The 23,458-nt window shown below is 41.9% G+C and overlaps 1 protein-coding gene across 7 annotated transcripts in view; it reads left to right on the top strand.

Annotated features, from left to right (window-relative positions):
- The window catches only part of ATP8B4 (ATPase phospholipid transporting 8B4 (putative)), a 324,241-nt gene that overhangs the window by 281,335 nt on the left and 19,448 nt on the right, over positions 1-23,458 (top strand). For all 7 annotated transcript variants that reach the window (XM_082387909.1, XM_082387911.1, XM_082387910.1 and 4 more), the window contains one exon: positions 17,581-17,664. In XM_082387909.1, coding sequence (XP_082244035.1) covers positions 17,581-17,664 — 84 coding nt within the window. The remainder of the gene's footprint in view (positions 1-17,580; positions 17,665-23,458) is intronic.

Genomic DNA, 23,458 nt, shown 5'->3' with positions numbered 1-23,458 from the left:
TTTAGGTGATTTTCTGCTCTGCTTTCAGGATCTGATAAAACTGGTCAGAGTCAAATGTTAAGCAACTAGATTTTTAATCTTCTCAACAGTATTTTCAGTTTAAAAGAGAACAGCAAGGGAGAACAATGATTGCTCCAAAGACATGAGTATCTGACATAAACTCAGCTATAAGACACACCACCTGGCTGTAATTAGGTTTCTTAAATGTTTGATTTAATTGAGCATGTTTCTTTTCTGTGTTCTTTTCTTCTCCGTTTTATTATTTATTATTATTATTTTATTATTTACACTGAAAACTAGTTCATCGCACAATCTTCATTTGAATCCGTTGTCAGTCCTAAACGGGCCTCTGTGTTCTTCCTGACGCTAGTGAGTTGAGCTGGACCAGTGGTTCTCAAGCTTTAATGTGCATGGGAATCACCTGAAAGGCTTCTGAAGCACAGCTCCCCGGGCCCCACCTGACTTTCTGATTCAGTAGGTCTGAGGCAGAGCTCCCAAATTTGCGTTTTTAGCAAGTTCCGTGTAGATGCTGATGTTGCAAGTGGGGTACCATACTTTGAAACCATGGGGCTGGCCAATATAGAAGAAAATCTGAAGGTATCCTTTTTGAACCCAGAGCCCGGAGTGAAATCCAATCTGCTGACTTCTCATTTTGTCCACTCTGGACTCTACTCACCTTTTCTGAGGCAGAGGGGCCAGTTAAGCAAACAGCTTTTCCCCCCAAAAGAATTGTTCCAGAGGGCTTAGAATCTTCTTATCAACCCTGCCAAAGCCATGGCCCCTGAGGCTTATACATGCACTAAGACAAGGTCAGGAGAAAAATGGGTATCTGTTTCAGGGGAGAGGATTTCTTTTCCCGATTCACCCAGTCTCTTATGATTTTATCTAGCTAAACCCTGAGCTTCTCAAGGAGAGGAAGCACATCTGAGTCATCCATACAGCCTATAGTCTTGAACGGCGCCTGGCATATAGAAGGCGTATAGTCATGTTGTTGGTTGTTTCTAGAGTCCTTTCCTGTGCTTGCTTGAGGTAGATCCAGCAAGGAGAGTCCTTCCAACATGCGTCCAGTCACTCCTGCAGGTGCCACTTACTCTACCTGCGCCAAGGGCCATCTCTACAGGCTTTGCATCTGGTCTGTGTAAATGTGTGCAGCCTGACCAACACTGTGGGCTCAGTGTCTTAAGATCTTAGTGTGATTATGGCATTGATTCCAGAAAGTAGAAAGATGTCTTTTTTCAGTGGTGTTAATATGAATATATGATGGCTAATTGGACCACAAGTAATACATTTCTTATATATAGCTTCATTCTAGGAAAGACGTAGAGTGGATTTTCCCTGGTTTATTTTGCTTTGCCTAGGTCTTGGCTGATTTAAATAAGCCAATAATCCTCTTTAAGGAGGGGAGGAGTCACCACGTAAGACCAATTGGGCTACTGAGTAGAAATCTTGGACTGCTACCCATTTTGCCCTAATTTTTATGATGATATGATCAAATTGAGACTTAGATTTATACTTACTGGACAGGATCCCTGAATCCTACTATTTTAGGCTTTCATTCATTCAGTGAATATTTACTAAGCCCTTGTATGTGTCAGACTGTGATGCCTGCTGGAACTTATATCTCAGGTACGGAAAGGGATGTCTAAGAGGTGCATTCTTCGTGGACATGGCAAAATGTGATCTCATAAATTTTATTAGCTGTCCACATTGTGGAGAATTGAAGGTTTTATTTCCAGGATTTTCAGAAAAGTAGATAGGCTTGTCAGGAGAGTGGCAAGTAGTAATTTGTTATTGTCTGTTGGAGAAGAATAGGCAGCAAGTCAATGACAGTGCCCATGTAATGGCATAAACGTTTTGATGTCATCTGCTAGGTGGAATCATGATATTGCTGACACCAACAAGTAGGGATAAAAGCAAATTGCAAGTATAGCTAACACTTAGAGAGCACTTAACTATGTGCCAGGCATTGTTTAAATGTTTTGACTGTATTAGCTCAATACTTATAATAACCATATGAAGTAGGTTTTTTAATTGTGGTCTATGTCAGTTTTTAAAAAATAATTTAAAAATATTTTTAATTGTGGTAAAAAACATAAACATAAAATTTACTGTCTTAACCATTTTTAAGTGTACAGTTCAGTAGTATTAAGTACTTCACGTTGTTGTACAACAGATCTCCAGAATTTTTTCATCCTGTAAAACTGAAACTCTATATCCATTGAAAAACAGCTCCCCATTTCCCTCTGTCTCCAGCCTGTGGAAATCACCATTCTACTTTCTATTTGTTTGAGTTTGGATAATTTAACATGACTTATGTTCTAGTTTACTGATTCTTTCTTCTACTTGGTTGAGTCTGTTGTTGATGCTCTTTTTTGCTTTCTTCTCTCATTGTATTCTTCAGCTGTAAGATTTCTATTTGTTTGTTTTGATGATTTCTATTTCTTTGTTGAACTTCTCATTTTGTTTATGCATTGTTTTCTTAATTTTAGTTGCCCGTGTATTCTTATAGTTCACTGAAATTCTTTAAGAGGATTATTCTGAATTCCTTGTCAGGCAGTTCATAGATCTCCTGCAGCTTGGGGTACTTGATGGGTCAGCTGGCAGCATCTGTGGGCAGTGGGGTTTGCTGTCAGGGTCTCTAGTTGGGTGAAGTCACTGCCTATGCTCTGAGGTCAGGGGGCTGCTGCAGGCTGTGCTCTGTGATTGCTCACAGTAGATGACATTTCAGGCTGTGCTTCCTGACCAGATGGTGCTCACAGCTGGATTCTTTGTGTATGCAGGGCCATAGGCAGGGTTTTAAGGTTGGATGGGACCTCAGGCTGTGCTCTGTGATAAGGTGGGACCAAAGGGTGTGTCCCAAAGTTGGACTGGGTCCCTGTCTGGGCTCCCACATCAGATGGGACCCACAGACTACGCTCCATGATTGGGTGGGCTCACTGGCTGAGCTCCCTGACTGGGCTGGGCTATAGGCAGCATTTAGCAATTGGGCAGTTCTGTATGCTGGGCTCTGCTTCAGGGTGGGGCTGTAGACTCGGTTTCTTGACTGGGTGGTACCATAGGCTGGGCTTTGAGGCTACCCAGGGTCACTGTTCTGACTCCCTGGTTATATGAGACCAGAGGCTATACTTAAGAGTTGGGTAGGCCTTCTGGCCTGGGGCTCTGTGTAAGCAGGGCTGTAGCATGGAGGGTTCCCTGGCTACCTGGGTTCACTGGCCAGGCTTCCTGGTTGGGTAGGACTGCGGGCTATACTCAGCAGGTTGTGAATTTTCTTCTCTGTCTAGGTGGGGCCGCAGAACAGTCTCCACAGCAAATATAGCTTGTTGACTGGTACCCATATCAGGCAGAACTGCCTGGACCAAACAAAGTCCCTGGCCAGAAGGGGCTACTGGCTCAGCTCTGCAGATGGGCAGAGACCCTGGCTGGCATCTCTGCTTCAGTGCTGCTGAGTGCTGATTGCTGTAAGCCCCGTCCCCCCCTTATCTGTCTGTACCTGATCCACTTTGGGTTCTCTTTCTCCCAGTGGAGAAACCATAGGCCCAGAGGGGACCTTTTGGTGCAGTGCTGTACCGGCCTGGGGGAGAGGTGACACAGTCAGGGTATAGTTGCTCCTCCTTCCCTTCTAATGTGATGCTTCTCAGTCTCTGTGATCCAACAGGGCACTTCAGCTTCAGCCCCCAGTTCTGGGATTTTCACAGTGGTGTCTTGTCTGTGGATAGTTGCTAGGTGGTCTTCTTGTGAGGGGGACTGAAGCTGGGAATGACCTATGCTGCCATCTTGATGACATCACTCCTGAAGTCTCTTTTTTTCCAGAGAGCATTTGTGTGGCATCTGCCAGTTCCCTGGGGATAGTACCTACCTGAGATCTTTCTCTCTGTTCCAGGATTTTTTTGAATTTGGAATGTAAACTCTGGTGAATACCATTTGAGAGTCAAGTTTTCAGGAGAAATTTTTTTGTCTCTCCCTTTAGCTAGTTCCAAGGTTGACACAGGCAAGTTTCCTTGCAGTCCCTTTCTGCATAAAGATTTGTTTCTCCTTTACTCTCACACTAAAGATTCAGCCCTTTGCTGCCTTAGCGTTATGAGAATGATAGATTCCCCATTTGGTCTAATCTTGGCATCAATAATGGTGTTTCTTAGAATAAATAGTGTCTCAGAGTCAATGATATTTGGTATTATTACCCAAACTCATGTGGCATGGAACCTTGTTTTCCCCAAGCAACATGCATAAAGTCCTACAGAACTATATAGTACCATACAGAACCCACTTAGGGAAATTCTGGAATGGATGTCTCTGACAGTTTCAAAACTATTTATCCTAGTTTCAATGTTTTGAGGCAGTAAAATGTACAAAGGACAAAATGATGCTAAGAATATTATTCCCAGAAGAACAGGCTATTTATGTTCCTCTCTTTCAAAAACTTCAGTTTTCTTAATTAAATCTAGTCCAGGGATAAATTAGTCCTGTTTTATATGCTAAAGGAATCGGGGAAGGGGGGAGGTTTACATTTAAATTTCTGTAAGATCTTTTTCACTATCCTCAAAGTTTTTTCCTTATTATAAACATAATTTTATGTGAATATATATTGACTTTTATATATCTGAGAACATACTCTTTGCTTTTTTCTTTTTAAAAAACCACATTTTGAGAAATCCCTCTTGTTTTACATTCTTCAAAAATGTTATTTTTCTTAATGGCATTCTGAAATATGAATTTATTACACATTGTTTATTCTGATTTTATAAACATTACAATTTTTGTCATTTTAAATTGAATAGTTCATCCCTTGCTCATAGCCATGAGTCACGCAACATTGTATTGCTAGTAGGAATGCTTGTTTACTGTCTTGGGAAGAGAAAACAAAATGATGAATAGGACAAGTTCCTACCCACCTGGAACTCATTTTCTCATTGGGAAATAAAGATATGCACAAATATGTCTGATAGAAGTACTGTATTTGAACTTAGTATGAGAGCATGGGAAAAAGGAGGAATGTGTGAGGATCTGGTGTGACTTCAGGGGCTCAATTAATCTCAAGTGAGTGTATGAACATTTTCAAAATTAAGCGGAGGTCTGGAGGCCTGCAGGTGTAGCTACCTGCAGGGATGCAGGGCCTGGTTTGTGTAAAGGTGTGAGACTAGAGTAAAAGGAGGGAAAGCCTCCTGTCATACCTGAACACTTTCCAACTGACCTGCAGTTAGCTGAATTTAATCTCTTTTTAATTTCTAAAATTCCATTTAAAACCAACTCATTCAGAAATACCTTTAAAAAACTGCATGGCATTACTTATTGCATACAGCAAGAAGTATCTTCTAGAACAGATGTTATACCACTATAAAGATGGAAACGCTGGTCTCCCCCCACCCCACCCCCATGTGAGCAGGCTGGTGTGTTACTAATACTGAGAACTGGCTGTGACAGCAACTCGGATATGGACTTGAGATTGGTCAGGATCATTGTCTCTTTTCCATCCCCTGTTTTTCACTAGAAGCTCCTGATTAACAACAGGTTTAACTGAAAAATCTTTTGGCTTTTTTTCTTAGCCCTGTTTTTCTAAGGACAATATGCTGTAAATGAGGCAAGTGAAAAGAAAACAACATATTTGGGAGAAATGCTAGTCTACAGAGAATGAGCATTTTTGAATAGGGGACACTTTTGCAGTGACACTTTTTCCCCCATTGAAATCATTGAGCTGGCTTGGGCCTCCAAAGCCGCATGTTGGGCGACAAGCCTTTCTTAGCTCCTAGAGCCCATTAGAAAGCTGCTTACTTCCAGTCTGTTAATGAAAGTCGGCCGTCTAAGGTCTTCCCACCGCTGCCATCCTTCTCCTAAATTGCTTCAGTGGAATTGAAAGCTCCACGGTGAAATGGAGCCAGTAGTAATAAAAGCTCCAGGACCCGGCAGATTCAGTAACAGCAGGCATGTATTCAGAGGCCCTTGCTTGGCAGGCCTGATTTGCAGTCACTTCTCTGTCTAATCCCCACAGGAATGAGACTCACTCACATCCTCCAGCACAGAACCTATAGTCTCTGAATGCTCATTCATTTCAAAAGAATAAACTGAGTACCAGTTTGGGGCCAAGGGCTCTGCAGGCCTCCAGCGACACAAGAATGAACCAGAGGGATGCAGTTCCTGCCCTCAGGGAACTTAACAGTCTGGGAACGATTTTACTTTCATAAATGTGAAACTGATGTTGAATAACTCTGTAGTCACCTTTCCCTTATTTTTCCACCAAGACTTTTTTAAAATTAAATTTGTCATGGACGGGCCATATCTTGGGACCAACCCTGTCCAATCTCAGCATGATTCATAAGCACCTAAATATTTCTTCCCTGCATCTCTCAACAGATTGCTTTGAAGTAATCTACTCTGCTGCCAAAAACACCTGACCAAATGTAAATAGATTGTTCTTTCATAGACACATTGTTGACTTTTAAAGCACCAATTTAATTACTTAATGAAGTGACACGTGCTATTTCTTTCCTCCCTTGGCCTGTCTCGTGGGGCCTGGTGAATTTTTTCCTGTCTCTTATTCTCTGATGATAGCTCCGGTAGATTCCAGGCAGTGCCCCATCCTGGTAGGTGGGCTGAGGCAGGTGTGCAAGCCCATCCAGCTGTGGCGTGCTAGGCTCCAAGGGGCCGGTGGGTGGGACGATTCACTGCTCGTGAGATGGTGGCACTTAGGACATCTCAGATGGATGATGATTTGGTGCAGGCTGGGTTGTGCTTGGTTTGTGGACTTTCCTCTGCTTGACTTCAGTGCCTCACCTTTGTTGTGATTGCTTTAGGACCCATGGAGAAAGAATCTGCCTGGGAGGGACCAGACTCCTTTTGTTCGCTTTGCTGGGTAGGCTTTCCTGGGAGAAGTAGCTGGGACACAGAACAAAAAGTGTATGTCTTGTGGAAATCTAAAATCTTTGCTCTGGCAGGGAATGTCAGAGATACCGAGTCTAGCCCCTCATTTTTTTTTTTTTTTTAATTATTATTTATTTATTTATTTTTATATTTCTTTTTGGCTGTGTTGGGTCTTCGTTTCTGTGCGAGGGCTTTCTCTAGTTGTGGCGAGCGGGGGCCACTCTTCATCGCGGTGCGCGGGCCTCTCACTGTCGCGGCCTCTCTTGTTGCAGAGCACAGGCTCCAGACGTGCAGGCTCAGTAATTGTGGCTCACGGGCCTAGTTGCTCCGCGGCATGTGGGATCTTCCCAGACCAGGGCTCGAACCCGTGTCCCCTGCATTGGCAGGCAGATTCTCAACCACTGCGCCACCAGGGAAGCCCCTAGCCCCTCATTTTATAGAGGAGGAACCTGAGTTCCCCAAGAGCTGACGATCAGTTGGTAGACAAGGCTGAGACTAGAGCTCATCACGTCTTCTGACTTTTTCTTCAGTGGTGCTTCTGCTCCGCTTGATAAACGGCCACTGGAATTGTTATAGACTTGAGAGAATGGCGATATCTTTAAAAAAACAAACAAACAAAAAACTGTATTCTCCTAACCCCTAATCAGGCAAATGTTTGCTTTATTTGGAATCTGAAGGAGAGACGTCCAGAAACAGTCAGTACGCTAGGACTATGGGGGAGAAAATGAACTCTCTTACTGAGAGAGACCTTATGCTGTAGGGAGTATCTCCCACAGCTTAGATCCTTAGAAAGGCGACAACTTCCTTCTGGAATCATCTGGAAGCTGGAGGCCACCTTCTGCCAGCAAACACTCCAACCAAACTGCCACTAAAAGACCATTTAAATATAATCTGCCCTGATGAGATTTCCAACCAGATTTCTGGACCAGAGGGGTTTGGATAAAGGTCAGATAAGTCTTAAAACTGAATCATGGATCCTTTCTAAGGACATGCTTTATCTCAATCTGTTATCAAAGCCTGCATGATTTTCGTGGAATCCGCTGTGGATTTGTGTGCACTGTTTATACGTGTAATTTATGTGAAAAGTACCTTATGCCCTCAGGACTTTTAATAAACTATCCCCCACCAGAGATAGAGCCATAAGAACCCCTCAACCACCTGCCTCCCCCCCTCAAAAAAAAAAAACCCACAACAACAACAAAAAACCATTGGTTGAAGCCCTATTTAGGAAATTCACATTTGAAACTATGCAACTACTGGCACTGTGTACTTCTGATATTATCTAATGACAATTTATCATTGTGCACTTTTTTTTTTTAAAAATTCTGCTGTGATATGGAAACAATTATCTTGTCAAGGCCAGAAAAACATTAGTTCTGTCAAACAATATAAGAAAACTCATAATGAAAAGTTTGGAAAGTGACGTGAAAGAGTGCGACTAACCTCAAGGCTTGGATGACTTCATGGATTTGGTTACCTGTGAGCCCATGTCAACCAGGCTGGCGGTTCCCCTCCCCTCCCCTTCCAGATGTGCTCTGCGGAAAACCCTGGGAGGGGCGGGTGCTCAGGTCTGGGCCATTCCTCCTGGATCCTGCTGGTGGGTTTCTGCTAATTACACAAATCAGTAACAGATGTGCTGAGGCTAAGCACCTCATATTTATTCCACAATGTGTTTTCTTTAAATGACAAATTTTTTAAGGCCAAAAAGAAAAATATCATTATATAGTTTTCCTTTGCAACACAGAGCAGAAGGGGGGAATACATGTCATTTGAACAAGGAGCTAAGCCAATGGTCTCAGAAGAGAAAGCCCTTTGTAACTGTTTAAGATCCTTATTAAGGTTTATTTAAATGTGGTATTCTATAAATCATAGCTTTTGTGTTCCCCAAGCTGTTAGATTATAATTTATAGCTGGAGTATTTTTACTCTATATAAAATGGTTGATAAGGTTGATAAATTGCTCCCACAGAGAAGGGAGCCAGGAGGAGCTTTCCTTAAATAGGAAAACAGTGAAGCTGGAAAAATGAACATTCCACTGTCTTTTTTCTGATCTGTGAAGAGACACTTTTAGGCTTCCAAAGAGACTAGTGGCATGGCACAGGAGCATGGCTTTTCCCTCTTATTAAGAATATTGGAAATGGGTAACAGAAAATTTGGAAGTAGAGGTGGTATGGCTGCCCCTAGGAGAATGGGGGCCTCAGGACAATTATTTTTGTTCAGGACTCCTGTTTATACAAACAATTTGAGTCACCCAAAATCAGAATGTCAGCACTGGTCTGGTCTAGTCTCCGGCCAGAATGCTTCCCACGTGAGAGGCTACAGAGGAATCACCCCCCCTCCTTCCTTCACCCCACCCATATCTTTGGGGCATCTGATCAACCCACATGGGAGGGGAGGGGAGGGAGGGAGAGAGTGTTTGGGGGAGGGGTAGTGGAAATAGTAGAGGGCTTGAGCATGCGTGGAAGGGGAGAAACAGGGATGGGGTCCATGTGGGTCATGATGTGGCTAGTATGCCCCTCTCTTTGTCCTAGTCACCAGAGGGGGTCTTTAAACTTTTCTGAGTGTAGCTAAGGACTTAAAGGGGAAGTGGAGTATTTACTAGGATAACTATTTGAGTAGTTGGAGATCTCTTGCAAGGAGAGGAAGAAGCCTGTTGTAGAAGAAATACTGCTTGTGATTTTATTTTTTATGGAAGCCCCTAAAGCCTAAGCTGTGCTAAATCAATACACATAACTGGGAAAGGTGTCTTTTAAAAGTGAATGACTCAGTTTAACACATTTGAGGCAAAACTAGAGTTAGAGTAAACAGTGATTGATATAATTAAGTATTCACGAGGAAAATGATAATTATATCAAGGTATTTGGTTTTCTTTAAATCGTGCTCTAATTTTCTATTGATTTCATTAATATAGCAGTTTATTATGGATATAAATGTCTATGGTTAGTTGTAGCAATAAAGAATTGTATTTTCATAGAAAAGTATAATTTGTAGGAAAATATACCTTTTTATTTACCATTAAACATATCACTTGAAGCTTGAATCCTTGCATGCTCCTGCCTCCCTCCCTTCCTTGCATAATAAATGTATTCACTATCTGTTTGTCAGGTGCTGCTGTACTGACATTTACTCATTTCACTGCATACTCACAGCCCCCCTCAAATCCCCATTTTATAGCCAAGGAACCTAAGACTGAGAGAGATTGAGTATTTTGCTCAGGGACACGCAGTTCTAACAGAACTCTGACTCCAATACCTTTACCCTTAAGATACCAGCTTCCTTCTGTTGAATACTTACCATCTGCCGGGCATTGAGTTAGGTTCCTGAGCTCCCACAGATGAATAAATTGTATAACCTGCTCTCAGTGATGCCAAAAACTTGGCCTCTGTGCACCAGTGCTGAATTGCATCTTGGAGACAGTTTTGGGTGAAGTGGAAAAGAATAGCTTTATTGCTTTGCCAGGCAAAGGGGGACACAGCAGGCTTCTGCCCTCAAAAACTGTGTGTCCCAACCCAGGAGGATTTGGTGAGGAGTTTTATAGCAAGGGTTCAAGGGTGGGGTTGCTGATAAGATTAGGGTGTGTTCAAGGCCTGCACTCCTTTAATCTGGTCTCAGGTAATCTCTTGATGAGTTTCTCTGGTTCCTTTAATCTGGCCTCAGGTGGTCCTCTCTGGAATGAAGAATGCTGACATCTTCCATCTGTTGGGGGTTTTAGTTCTGTAAAGAGCTCAAAGATACTGTTATGTGTATCCCTTGAGGTGGAACCAAGACCTGCCCCGAGGCTGCACTATTGTTTCTTGGCGGCTCCTTCCTTGTCTCTGCATCCCCTCCCTTCCCTGATTAGCAACTCTTCGAATCTTCCCTTTGGAACTCAGGGAAGGTCATGGAGGCTGGAGTCTGTTTCCTACAAACAAGAAATGGGGGACAAGGAAAGGCTTCCACGCCCGGGAGCCCCACAGGGTCCTGCTTGGTTTCACCAAGAAGCTTGAAGTCTAGTGGGGAGGGCCTGGGAACCAGCATATAAATAATTGTAAGTCGACAGCTATGAAGCGGTGAGGTGTGGAGTGTCATGGGACTACCAAGGAGTGGCCTGGAACCCAGCCCTGGAGGATGGAAGTGGGCAGCGCTCAGAAAGTCTTCCCAGAAGATCTGTCTCTGGGCTGACCCTTCAGGGATCAATGAGAGCGAAGCAGGTGAGGAGGGAAAGGATGGCCATCCCAACAGGGGGGACAATAGGAGGAAACTGACAGAAGTGAAGAGTGCTTTGGGCTGCAGCACAAGCCATCTGGCATGGTTAAATCGGGGGGATCTGGGATTAATTTGATGTCGGGTGTTGGAGAGAGGGAGAGAGATCATATTTCTGACTTGGGCCCTGGGATGGATGTGGTGGTGTCAGAAACTGATATAGGGAACACAAGAAGGGAGCCTGGTTAAGGAACTGTGAGAATGAGTCCAGGCCTGGGCACACTGAGTTTGAGAAGCCTGTGGCACATCCTCAGGGGAGGGTCTAGTAGCAAGTTAAATGTCTAACATTTATAAAAAGTTGTAAAATAATTAATTCATCAAATATTTATAGAGCACCTACCATTGGCTAGATGATGCTCTAGACACAGGAGTTAACGTTGTGCGTAAGTCTCTGTTTCATGCAGATTATATTCTAGTGGGATGAAGACAGATGATAAAGAAGTAAATTAGTGAGCTTATTTCAGAATTGTTATTAAGAAAGAACTGGGTAATGTAGAAGTTCTCATTGAGAAGGTAACACTGGAACTGTGACCTGAGTGTTTAGAGGGAAACTTTCATTTGAATACCCCGGGGTTAAAGTATTCCAGGCAGAGGGCGTGGCAAGTGCAATTGTCCCTTGATGTAGGAATGAGCCTGGTAAGTTAGAGAAAGACAATCAGTGAAGCTGAAGCTCCGTGAGTGAGGGCGAGAGTACAGTGAAGCAAAGTTGAAGAGGCAGACAAGCATGGCTCAGGAAGAGCTTTACGTCGTGGTGCAGAGCCCGGATTTCATTCCAAGTAAAATGGAAGCCATTGGAAGGTTTCTAACTTGGGTAAGTGCTAATGTTACCATTTCAGATGACAAAAACCAGCATACAAAACTGTATTTATTGCACACTCTGAACTGTATAAAATGATGTGAGCAAAGAAGATTTTAAAGAAACTTGCCAAATGATACCACTGATCGAGAGGTGGTTTCATGCCATGGTCAGCACTGTGAATGCTGAGTACCAGGGCTGGAACTTGGTCCTGACACTTGCTAGGCCAGCAGTTCTCAAACTCTGTGATCTCAGGACCCTATCTATCAATATTTATCATATCAGAAATTAAAATGGAGAAAAAATTTAAACATTTATTAATTTATTAAAAAATAATGAACCCATGACATGTTTACCTAAATAACATATTTTAATGAAAAAAATTACTGTACTCTCCAAAAAATAAGCTGTGAGAAGAGAGTCAATTTTTAGACTTAAGTTCTTACTATTTAGCACAATAGGAAGCAGCTGGGTTCTCATATCCGCTTCTGCATTCAGTTGGTTGTGATATCACAAGTCATATACACTCATGCGAGAATGAGAGTGAAAAGGGCAAATAATCAAGTTCTTAGCATCATTCTGAAAATAGTTTTGCCATTGTGGACCCCTTAAAATTTCCATACCCCACCTTAAAAATCTTTGTGTTCTGTGTGACGTTGGGCAGTCTCCTAACCTAATGGGTCTCAAACTAGTTTCCCCATCTGTAAACTGGGGGCTGTTGATAGCACCAACCTCACAGGATTGTTGTGATTACTTAATGAGTCAATATATGTTAAAATAATGCCTGGTACATATGGTGTTCAGTACATATCAGCTAGTTTTCTTTTTGTTGTTGTGATTCTGTGTGGCAGCAAAAACTCTCGCAAGAAGTTGCAAAAACTCATTTAAACTTTATTCTCACTGATTTTCCTTCCTGTCTCTCTTGCTCCAGTTGTGAAATGAGGCTTCAAATCTGAATGCCAGCTTACAAATGCTACCGTCAAATAATTGCAGGTTTAATCAGTTACTCATAGTTTAGCTTGTAATTTTCCAGATTCTTTCTTTCTTCCTTGTACCTAAAATCATCTCTTCTCAGTGAGTAGAAGTTAGATGGTGGATGAGGTGGAGGAAGAAGAAGAGATCTGACAGTACCAGGTTCTGCCTGACGCTATAAGACTTCAATTTAATTGCCTTCCCCCTCTTATATTTTCCATACTGCAATCCTAAAATGAATTGAAATGAAAGTCAGAAGATGCCATCAGCTACCGCTTGAGGATTTGTGTCAGCTAGTGCATTTTTTTTTTTTTTTTTGGATGGCGGTAAGTGAAATTCTCAATCTTGGCTTCACAGTGGAATCACCTGGGAAATTTTTAAAATTACCAATGCTTGGATCATCCCACCTCCAAAGATACTGATTTAATTGGCCTGGATGTGACACAGGCATCAGGATTTTAAAAATCCTCCCAGTGCCCAAAGTCTCGCCAGGCTATGACTAAAAAATAAGGTCATGTGTTTCCTTTTTTATTGTAAAATATAACAAATCTACCAAAAAAGTACATAATACATAAATGTCAGCTTAACAGATTGTAAAATGAACACGTCACCACGATCCAGGGCAAGAACCAGAACGTTGCCAAACCACAGAAGCTCCCTTGCCTTTTCTCAGTCACACCTCATTTTCCAACTCTCTGGAGTTAATCATTGCCCTGATATTTTATAATCACTTGTTTTATAATCTTATCCTATGAGTATAAATCTCTAAACAACATAGAATAGATTGGCACATTTTTAAACTTTATTGAAATGGAATCATACTTTTTTGTCTGGCTTCTTTTGCTCAACATTGTATATATTTTTTGATTCATTTGTGGTTTTGGATATAGCTGTAGTTCCTTGCTTTTCATTACTCTGTAGAATTCTATGATATCAATATACTACAGTGTCTTTCTACATTCCACTCCTGATGGATGTTTCTGGTTTGGGACTGTTATAACCAGTTCTGGTATGAGCATTTTCATATGTCTCCTGGTACACGAAGGCAGACATTCTGAACGTGTATCTCTAGGAATAGATTTGTTGGACACCTTTGCTCATCCGAAGGAAGAGAGAGAGGCTGAGCAAACAGGAGTCCAGAAGATAGGAGTTGGCGTCTGGGGCTCTGTTAACACTCTACTCTGGGCTGGGACCCTGGAGGTTTGCACTGCTCTGAGCCATGTGCCCTGAGGATGTTGATGATCTACAGGAGGCAACTGTGAAGCTCATGGTCCTCTCTTTTAATCATTTCCTGAGTCTAGAGGGATAAGGTTCAATGCCTGTCAAGGGTAGAGATCCTGTTGAAATACTCCCCACTCTGGACTGGGACCCAAGGGCAGCCTCCTGGCAATAGGGTCACAGGCAGAACAGCTGGGTGGTGCAGAAAACATCAGGTCTTCATCCCAACCTCAGCAGCTGATAGAAGGAGATAAACACAGTCTCTGGAGAAAGAAAACATCATCCTATGCCTTGAGGTGGTTCTTAAATTCTTATCCTCTCCTTTATCTTGACAGGTGTTCCCGACTAGTTAGTTCACTGAAGCTTTGATGAAGATACTTTTTTTCCTTAGCTTTTGTTGTTATCTTCAGTGGGGAGTTTGGTATGAATCCATTGTTACTGACGGCACATGCCCGTATCTTATATGCATACCATAAACCCAGGCTTGTTTCAGATAGCTCTGCTAAAATATCTTGGGGTTTCCAGGGAGTGCTGACAAACTTTTCTGGTCTATTCTCATGGTTGCCTGATACTCCAGGCTATTGCCCTGCCCTTCTGTAGGTTCTCTCTTGCCACATTGAGTCTAAGATCCTCAGGGTGGCTGCTGCTGTCTGTACTACTTTGCTCCAAGCATAAACATAGGCTGTGGTATGCTCGAGCTGGCCCATATTGGCTCCTAAGAACTGATTGTTAAATTCTTAGGATTTATGTGAGCCAGTGGTTAAACACAGCTGTTATGAAAAATTAAATTATATAAACTTACAATTTAAATAAATTATATGCAACACGAAGTTCATGAATACTCAAAACTCATCCCTTTTAAATTAGCTTACCCTATTTTGCTGATTTTGCCCTTGAGGTTATTTCTATCTGTGGGATCTGTGTGGTGGAGATACTATATACAATGGCGTGCTATGGCACATCGCTTCTCAACTCAGTGATAGGACTGCTTCAACAGTCACGGGAAAATATTTACACCATGGAAATTGGTCAATGCTACAAATCAGGGCTTTTTCTTTCTTTTTAAGAGGTAGTTGTTAAACACTTAGCGCATCTCTGGACACAGGCCCCCCTTTCAAATCCTCACAGCAGAGTCAGAGTCAAAGAACAGAGTTTAGCAGGCCTCAAAGAATAACAACAGGGAATCACCATTCAGAGAACTTAAAAACTGCTTACTAGAATGGTTATTCTCAGTCACAGGCATAGGCCTCTTGCTGGTAGTTACTAATGTCGCCGCTTTGCCTAAATCCTGCCTCAGCCGTTTATTGGTGGTTGAATTCAACTTTCCTGCCTTGTCGTTTAGCCTCCCCTCAAAGAGAATGACATTGAGCAGGTCTTTCCTATGTCGATTCCAGGCCTCAACTCTCTGAGATACACAGAGAGTAAAATAATTTCCTTCCTTCCCTCATCTACCCCACTTCTCTTTTCTGTTCTCTTTTTTTTTTTTTTTTTTTTTTTGCCCTAGGAATGAACTCTCCTTGAGATGACTGACAGTGGGAATGTCCATGCTCTTTACTTCTTACCATGGGGCTAACCTTGCTCAGAATACAATAATCACCATTTTTTCATAGTGTCTGGTTTATTCAGTATTGAATAAAACCACCTGTGGAGCTTCAACAGAACAGTCCAGATTGAGATTTGGCCTTTGAACGCTGGCCTCCACTTCCCCTTTCCTTGAACAAATATACACCCATCTCAAGAGTAAACGATAATGCTAAGACCTAGAGTAGTCCAAATCCAGATTTAGCAATAAAGACACCAAAATATTTTGTCATCAATATAGTGTACATGTACAGGACATGATTTAAAGGATTGCCTTACCTATATAACTATGTAGAACCAACCTTTAGTTTCTCTGTCTGGAACATTTGCATTTAAGATTCCTCATTGCTTTCAGAATTGCCCTAAGAAGAAAATATGCTTCAGAATATATTCAAAATCTAGCACTTCTCCCTGCTGATCACCTGATCCAGCCCCCTTCATCTTTCATCTGGAGCACTGCAGTAGCCTCCTAATTGGTTTCCCAACTTCCACAATTGCCCCTCTTCAGTCTATTCTCAGCACAGCATCCAGAGTGCTCAGGTTAAAATACAAATCGGATCAGGATGTTTCTTTGCTCAGAATCCCCTAATGTCTTCTCATTTTACTTAGGGAACAAGCCATGGTTACCTCCATAGGATCCTCCTCTTTATTTCTTTGACATCATTATACTCCGTGTAGGTCACTCTGCTCCAGCCAGATGGACTGTCTTGCTGTCCTCTGAACATACCAGATGCTTTCTTGCCTCAGGGATTTTTCATGCACTCTACTTGCACTATGAAATTTTCCTGTCCCAGAAAACTGCAAATTTCGATTCTTTATTTCCTTCAGATTTTTTCTCCAATATTACTTCTTAGTGAGACCTTCTCCAATCACCTTATCACAGTTACAGCCCTCCTATATTTCCTATCCCTTTTCCACCCTAGTACTGATTACCGTCTCACTCATTCACTCACCAACTATATATATATATATATATATATATATATCTTCGTTACTGTATAAATTGTTTGTTTCCTGACACCATTACAATGCATATTTCATATGGAATTTTTATCTGATTGTATCATGTTCAAATACTATTGCCTAGAACCTGGTACCTGGCACATAGTGGTTTCTTAATAAATATTGAATGAATGAATGAATGTATGATAGAGTGGTAGAACAGACATTGGTTAGGATCTGGAGACCTAGGTTTTAATTTTTGCCTTTGCCTGTGATAAGCTCTGTAACACTTATTACATTCTGTTTCTATATCTCTAGGCACTTATTAATACAATGGGGATATAATGACCGTTTCACATGCCTCATTGACTTTTAGTGAGGCTCATGCAGGGAAGTGCTCTCTATAGGTGTGAGGGGATATTTTTATTGTCTTACTTATTTATACCCACTGTAGTGAGCAGCTAGTTCCAGGTCTACCTTGGTTTAAACCTCTCCCAAGAAAAAGCTCTCCATTTGAACAGAGGGTGGGGCTGACAGGTTCATTTCTGTATCTCCCTCTGAAGATGTTAGCGGATCCTTGTTTATCACTTAGATCAGGTAATTGGACTTATTACAAGCCATTAAAAACCTAAAGAATGAAATAACCCACCACAGGGGCCAGGGCCTTGTGTGTGTCCAGCATTGTTTTATGTGTTCTGCATGTATGATACCCTTTCATCCACCCCCACTGCAACTCTGCAAGTGAGAGTACGGCTTCATTTTAGAGATGAAGAAATTGAAGTTTAGAAAGATCTAGTACCCCACTAAAGCAGTGGAGCTGATAAGAGACAGAGCCTGGGGAGAACTCATGTCTGTCTGACTCTAACACCAAACTCCCGTCCAACTCAGGAAATTGAGATAGTCAGTCCAAGAGCCTAAAAGTGAATGTTCTCACACCTATGGATGATATTTCTCACTGACATGTTCATTTCTTTTCAGACTGTCTATGACCAGTGGTTCATTACCCTTTATAACATTGTCTACACATCACTGCCTGTTTTAGCCATGGGGATTTTTGACCAGGTACGTGTTTATCTCTGCCTTTATAATGTAGTTTGCTCTGTTGATGCCTTTCAGTTGCTTTTAGTTTCTAAGTAGAAGACACGAATCATAGAGTCCTAGGAATGCAGTTGTTTTAATAGGTATTGCATGGCTCAAAAACCCTTCCAGATCTCCCACCTCCCCCAAAAGATCAGAGCTTGATTACTATCCTCTTACAGATTCACACCCTACGTTATTTCTCTAAAGGCTCTGAGACGTCCTGCAAGAAACAGTCTCTTTAATTTCATTGTAGCCCAGCATTTCCCAAACTCATAGAACTGCACGTTTACTTATTTATTTTTCACGTAGAACTGATCAATATGCCCCAGAACTAGTACCTGTGGTTCACACAGCAGGGAATACTGTATTAGCCTCTGAAAGTGTAGAGAACCGTGCAGTGATACATAGAAAATCATGGAGCTGGGTTGGAGTGCAGAGAGCTAGCATCTGTGGTGACACTGTCCAGCACAGCCCAGAACAGGAACTCCAGGCCAGAAGAACACCCTGCCAATGGGAGAGGAGCCCCACAGCCATGGAGAGAGAAAGTGAGCAGTTTTCTTTGGTTTAGCTCCATGTGCTTGAGGGGAGAGAAGGGAGGGAATCATTTATAAAATGGTAGATCCTTGGCACACTCAGACCCTTGGAGGGTACTTCCTGGATGGGGACAAAGTCTGGCTGCCTATGGGGAAGTGAAAGGCTAGCCAGAGGAGCTTCCATGGCACCGAATGTATTGTTTAAAAAAAATTTTTGAAGGTATTTTTAAAGAGATCAGATTTTCTCCAGGCTGTTGTTAGATCCATTTGCTAGGCCTCATTTTCTGGCCCAAAGCCATCTATTGCAAAATATAAATCTTCGCATTATGAGCTCACTCTACTCTCCCATTCCCATAGTCAGTTGTAAGCCTCACTTCTTGTATGTAAAAAGGGCAGTTTGTGAACAACATATTTTGTGAAATTCTACAAAAAGTAATGAACTCTTGAAGAGCTTAGATGTAAGGGTATAAGCTCATTCATTTCCAAGTGCCCATGTTTACAAGTGTTCCTTTCCTTGGTACTTTGTAGCTGCCCAGAATGTGGAGTAAAATATTAAAAATAAAGCAATTTCTGGGAAAAGATGGTTATTGTGCAATTTGAAAAAATATATAATAAGGGGAGAATTCAAGATGGTGTTATAGGAAGATCCTGAACTCACCTCTTCCTGTGGACACAGTGGGTCTACGGCTACAGAAGGAAAAATTTTCTCTTAAAAAACCCTAAAGGCTGGCTGAAGAAAACCACATGGAAGCCAGTTGGAGAGGCTGGCACACAATGTCACCATAAACCCCACCCCTGCCCTCAGCATGACAATCCTCAACAGGGAGAAAACTCAAAACCTGAAGCTTCTCCCTTAGGAGTGAAGGCTGTGCACCCCACATTGGGCACCTTAACATTTAAGACCTGCACCTGCACCTGAGAGATGAACCTCCTAAAACCAATGAGGCTCATGTCCCAAGACCCACAAGACTGAAGCGATCTAAGAAATGGCTCTGAATGGGCCCATGTGCTCAGACCCACTTGCTCCTTGGGCCCAGCTCAGAGGCAGCAGATCATGCCCAGTGATGGAGGCTCACCAGCTTATATTAAATCATCAGCCTGGGGGAAGGCATCTTATTTAACACACACATCTAGGAACCCGCTGGGACACACTCCAGGGACAGAGACTGGGGGGGTGCCATCCTTGTACTCTCCCTTTGCCATACTCCAGAGCACCAGTATCTCCTGAAAGGGAGCTGTTACATGTGTCTGGTGCCCCTATTTTTGTGGCTGCCGTCCAGGGGACACCTCTTGACTGCCTGGCTCTGGAGGCCAGGGGAACTTGCATTCCTGGTCCCATGGGACTATAGTAATCGGCGTTACCCAGAAAGGAGCTCATATTCCTATCTGGTGTCCTGATTTTTACGGCTGCTGCCAGGGGAACACTCCTACATCATCTGGCTCTGGTGGCCAGTGGGGCTTACACTCGTGGTCTCACAGGATTGTAACCAGTGGAGAGAGAGTTCTTAAATATCTACCACCCCTCCCAGGGCAGAGCAAGAGGCAACAGACTCAGGAGCTCAGTCTTTCTGTGAAGGAGGCCTATTAGCTAATCATTATAGCTGAGGCCTCGAGGGGCAGCCGTCCAATTAAACATGCATCTAGGGGCTGACTGTCATCCTTTCCAGAGACCTCAGAGGGCAGGCAGTATCTTCATGCTCTACCTATGCCACATGCCAGAGCTCCAGTGTCTCCTGGAGAGGATCTTCACATGTGTCTGGTGCCCTGGTTCTCGTAGCTGCTGTCCAGGGGACACCACTTGATCACCTGGCTCTTGTGGCTGGGGGCTTGCGTTCCTGGGTCCCATGAAACAGTAGCAAATGAAGAGTTGGTTCTTGGCATGCTGCCCCCAGGGCACTGCACAGACAGCAGACTGAGACACACTCCCAGTCTTTCTGGAAAAAGGACCTCTTTGTTTGTCCTGGAGCCTCAGCCTGAGGGGCAGGCTTCAAGTTTGGCACACTCCTAGTGGCTGAGGAAGCTGCTCTCAAGGAATGTAAGCTGTGGATGCCATCTTGGTCTGCTCCCTCTGCCTTGCTCCAGCTTTCTGCTATCTCCCAGAAAAGAGCTTATGCATTATTCTGGAGCCCTGACTTTTGTGACTGCTGCATAGGGAACCTCCTAGATTGCCTGGTTCTCATGGCCAGCGAGGCTCATTCTTGCAGTCCCACAGGTATATATTTGCATGGTTTTAAAAACTGCTGCTTGAGGGTCTAGATTCCAATCAGCCTGAATCTAGGTGCTGTAATCTGACCCTGACACTGACATGTCTTGGCACATTCTCAACTACTGAGAGCCGTTAAAAATATAATAGGCTGTTTGAACAAGCATGAAGGTTTGAGAGACAACAAAGAGCTGGGGCAGGGTTGAACAATAAGGTTTATCTCCTACATGAGGCCACTCTTTGGAGACAGGGAGAAGTGTTTGTTTTGTCAGCTGTATGAAAACAAACACAGAGAGTCAAACAAAATGAAGAAGCAGAGGAAAGCAATGATCTTAGAAGATCTTAAAGAGGGAGAAGAATGGATGAACACAATAACTTCAACAAAAAGATGAAAAATATAAGAAAATACCAAGTAGAAGTCATAGAGCTGAAGAATACAAGAGCTGAACTGATTAATACACTACAGGGGTTCAACAACAGACTAGATGAAACATTAGGAAGGATCAGTCAACTTGAAGGCAGGAACTCACCCAATCAGAGCAGCAAAAAGAAAACAGGATGAAAATAAGTGAAGATAGCTTAAGGAACTTACAGGACAACATCAAACAGACCAACATTCACATTATATGGGTCTCAGAAGGGGAAGAGAGAGAGAAAGGAGCAGAAATTGTATTTGTAGAAATAATGACTGAAAACTTCCCCAACCTGGGAAGGAAACAGACATCCAGACCCAGGAAGCTCAGAGAGTTCCAAATAAGATGAACCCAAAGAGACCCACAGAAGAACACTTTGTAATCAAACTGTCAAAAGTTAAAGACAAAGAAATAATATTAAAAGCAGCAAGAGAAAAACAACTTATTACATACAAGGCAACCCCCATAAGACTATCAGCAGATTTTTTTCAGCAGAAACTTTGCAGGCCAAAAGGGAGTGACATGATATATTCAAAGTTGAAAGGTAGAACTTTCACCAAGAATATTCTACCTGGCAAGGTTATCATTCAGAATTGAAGGAGAGAGAGTTTTTCAGACAAACAAAAGATAGAGGAATTCATCACTACTAAGCCAGGTTTATGAGAAATGTTAAAGGGGCTTCTTTAATCTGAAAAGAAAGGTGCTAATTAGTAACAAGAAAACTTGTGAAGGAATAAATCTCAGTCAAAAGGTTTGAACAACACAGTTTTATTCGCTTTTTATTTATTTATTTATTTATTTATTTATTTATGGCTGTGTTGGGTCTTCGTTTCTGTGTGAGGGCTTTCTCTAGTTGCGGCGAGTGGGGGCCACTCTTCATCACGGTGCGCGGGCCTCTCACTATCGCGGCCTCTCTTGTTGTGGAGCACAGGCTCCAGACGCGCAGGCTCAGCAATTGTGGCTCACAGGCCTAGTCACTCCGTGGCATGTGGAATCTTCCCAGACCAGGGCTCGAACCCATGTCCCCTATATTGTCAGGCAGATTCTCAACCACTGCACCACCAGGGAAGCCCAGAACAACACAGTTTTGAACTGTGTGGGTACACAATCCACAGCTGGGTGAATCCACGGATATGGAACCATGAATATGGAGAGCCGACCATAAAGTTATATTCAGATTTTTGACTGTGTGAGCATTGTTGCCCTTAACCCTGTGTTGTTCAAGGGTCAACTGTATATAGTAAAGGTAGTGGTTTAATCACTTATAAAGCTAGTATGAATATTAAAAGACAAAAGTAGTAAAGATAACTATGATTACAATAATTAGTTAAGTAATACGCAAGATAAAAAGATGTAAAATGTGGGGGGAGAGTAAAAATGTTGAGCTTTAGAATGGAATCAAACTTAAGCAGTTATCAACTTAAATAGACTATTATAGATATGGTATTATTTATAAGCCTTGTATTACCACAAAGCAAAAACCTATAGTAAATACACAAAATATAAAGAAATATAAGCATATCACTAAAGAAAGTCATCAAACCACAAAGGAAGAGAGCAAGAGAAGAAGAATGGAATAGAAAGGAATTACAAAAATAGCCAGAAAACAATTAACAAAGTGGCAATAAGTACCTACCTATCAATAATTACTTTAAATGTAAATGAACTAAATTCTCTAATCAAAACAAACAGAGTGGTTGAATGGATTAAAAAAAAAACAAAAAACAAAACCCAAGACCCATCTATATGCAGCCTCCAAGAGACTCACTTTAGATGCAGACACACAGAAACTGAAAGTGACGGGCTGGAAAAAGATATTCCATGCAAATTGAAACCAAAAGAAAGCTGGAATGGCTAAACTTATATAAGACTAAATAGACTTTAAAACAAAGGCTAATAAGAGACAAAGATGGGCATTACATAATGATAAAGGAATCAATCCAACAACAGAATATAACATTTGTAAATATTTACACACTCAACATAGGAGCACTTAAATATATAAAACAAATATTAACAGACATAAAGTGAGAAATAGACAGCAGTACAGTAATAGAAGGGACTTTAATACCTCACTTAGATCAATGGATATATCATTCAGGCAGAAAATCAATATAGAAACTTTGGCCTTAAATGACATGTTATACCAGATACACCCAATGTATATATATAGAATATTCCCTCCAAAAGCAACAAAATTCAAATTCTTCTCAAGTGCACATGGAACATTTTAAAGGACAGATCATATTTTAAGCCACAAAAAAGTTTTAATAAATTTAAGAGATTGAAATCATATCAAGCATCTTTCTAACCACAGTGGTATTTAACTAGAAATTACTTACATGAAGAAAACTGGAAAATCCACATATATGTGGGGATTAAGCGACATGCTACTGAATACCAATGGGTCAAAGAAGAAATCAAAAAGGAAATTTAAAAAAACCTTGAGACAAATTAAAATGGAAATATAACATACCAAAATTTGTGGGATACAGTAAAAGCAGTTTTAAGAGGGAAGTTCATAGTAATAAATGCCTACCTCAAGAAACAAGAAACGTCTCAGATAAACAACCTACCTTTACACCTCAAGGAACTAGAAAAAGAAGAACAAACAAAGCCCAAAGTTA

This window comes from Balaenoptera borealis, assembly GCF_965194805.1.
Source record: "Balaenoptera borealis genome assembly, chromosome: 3".
In the NCBI taxonomy this organism is placed as follows: domain Eukaryota; kingdom Metazoa; phylum Chordata; class Mammalia; order Artiodactyla; family Balaenopteridae; genus Balaenoptera; species Balaenoptera borealis.
This window is presented reverse-complemented; position numbering and strand designations above follow the sequence as displayed.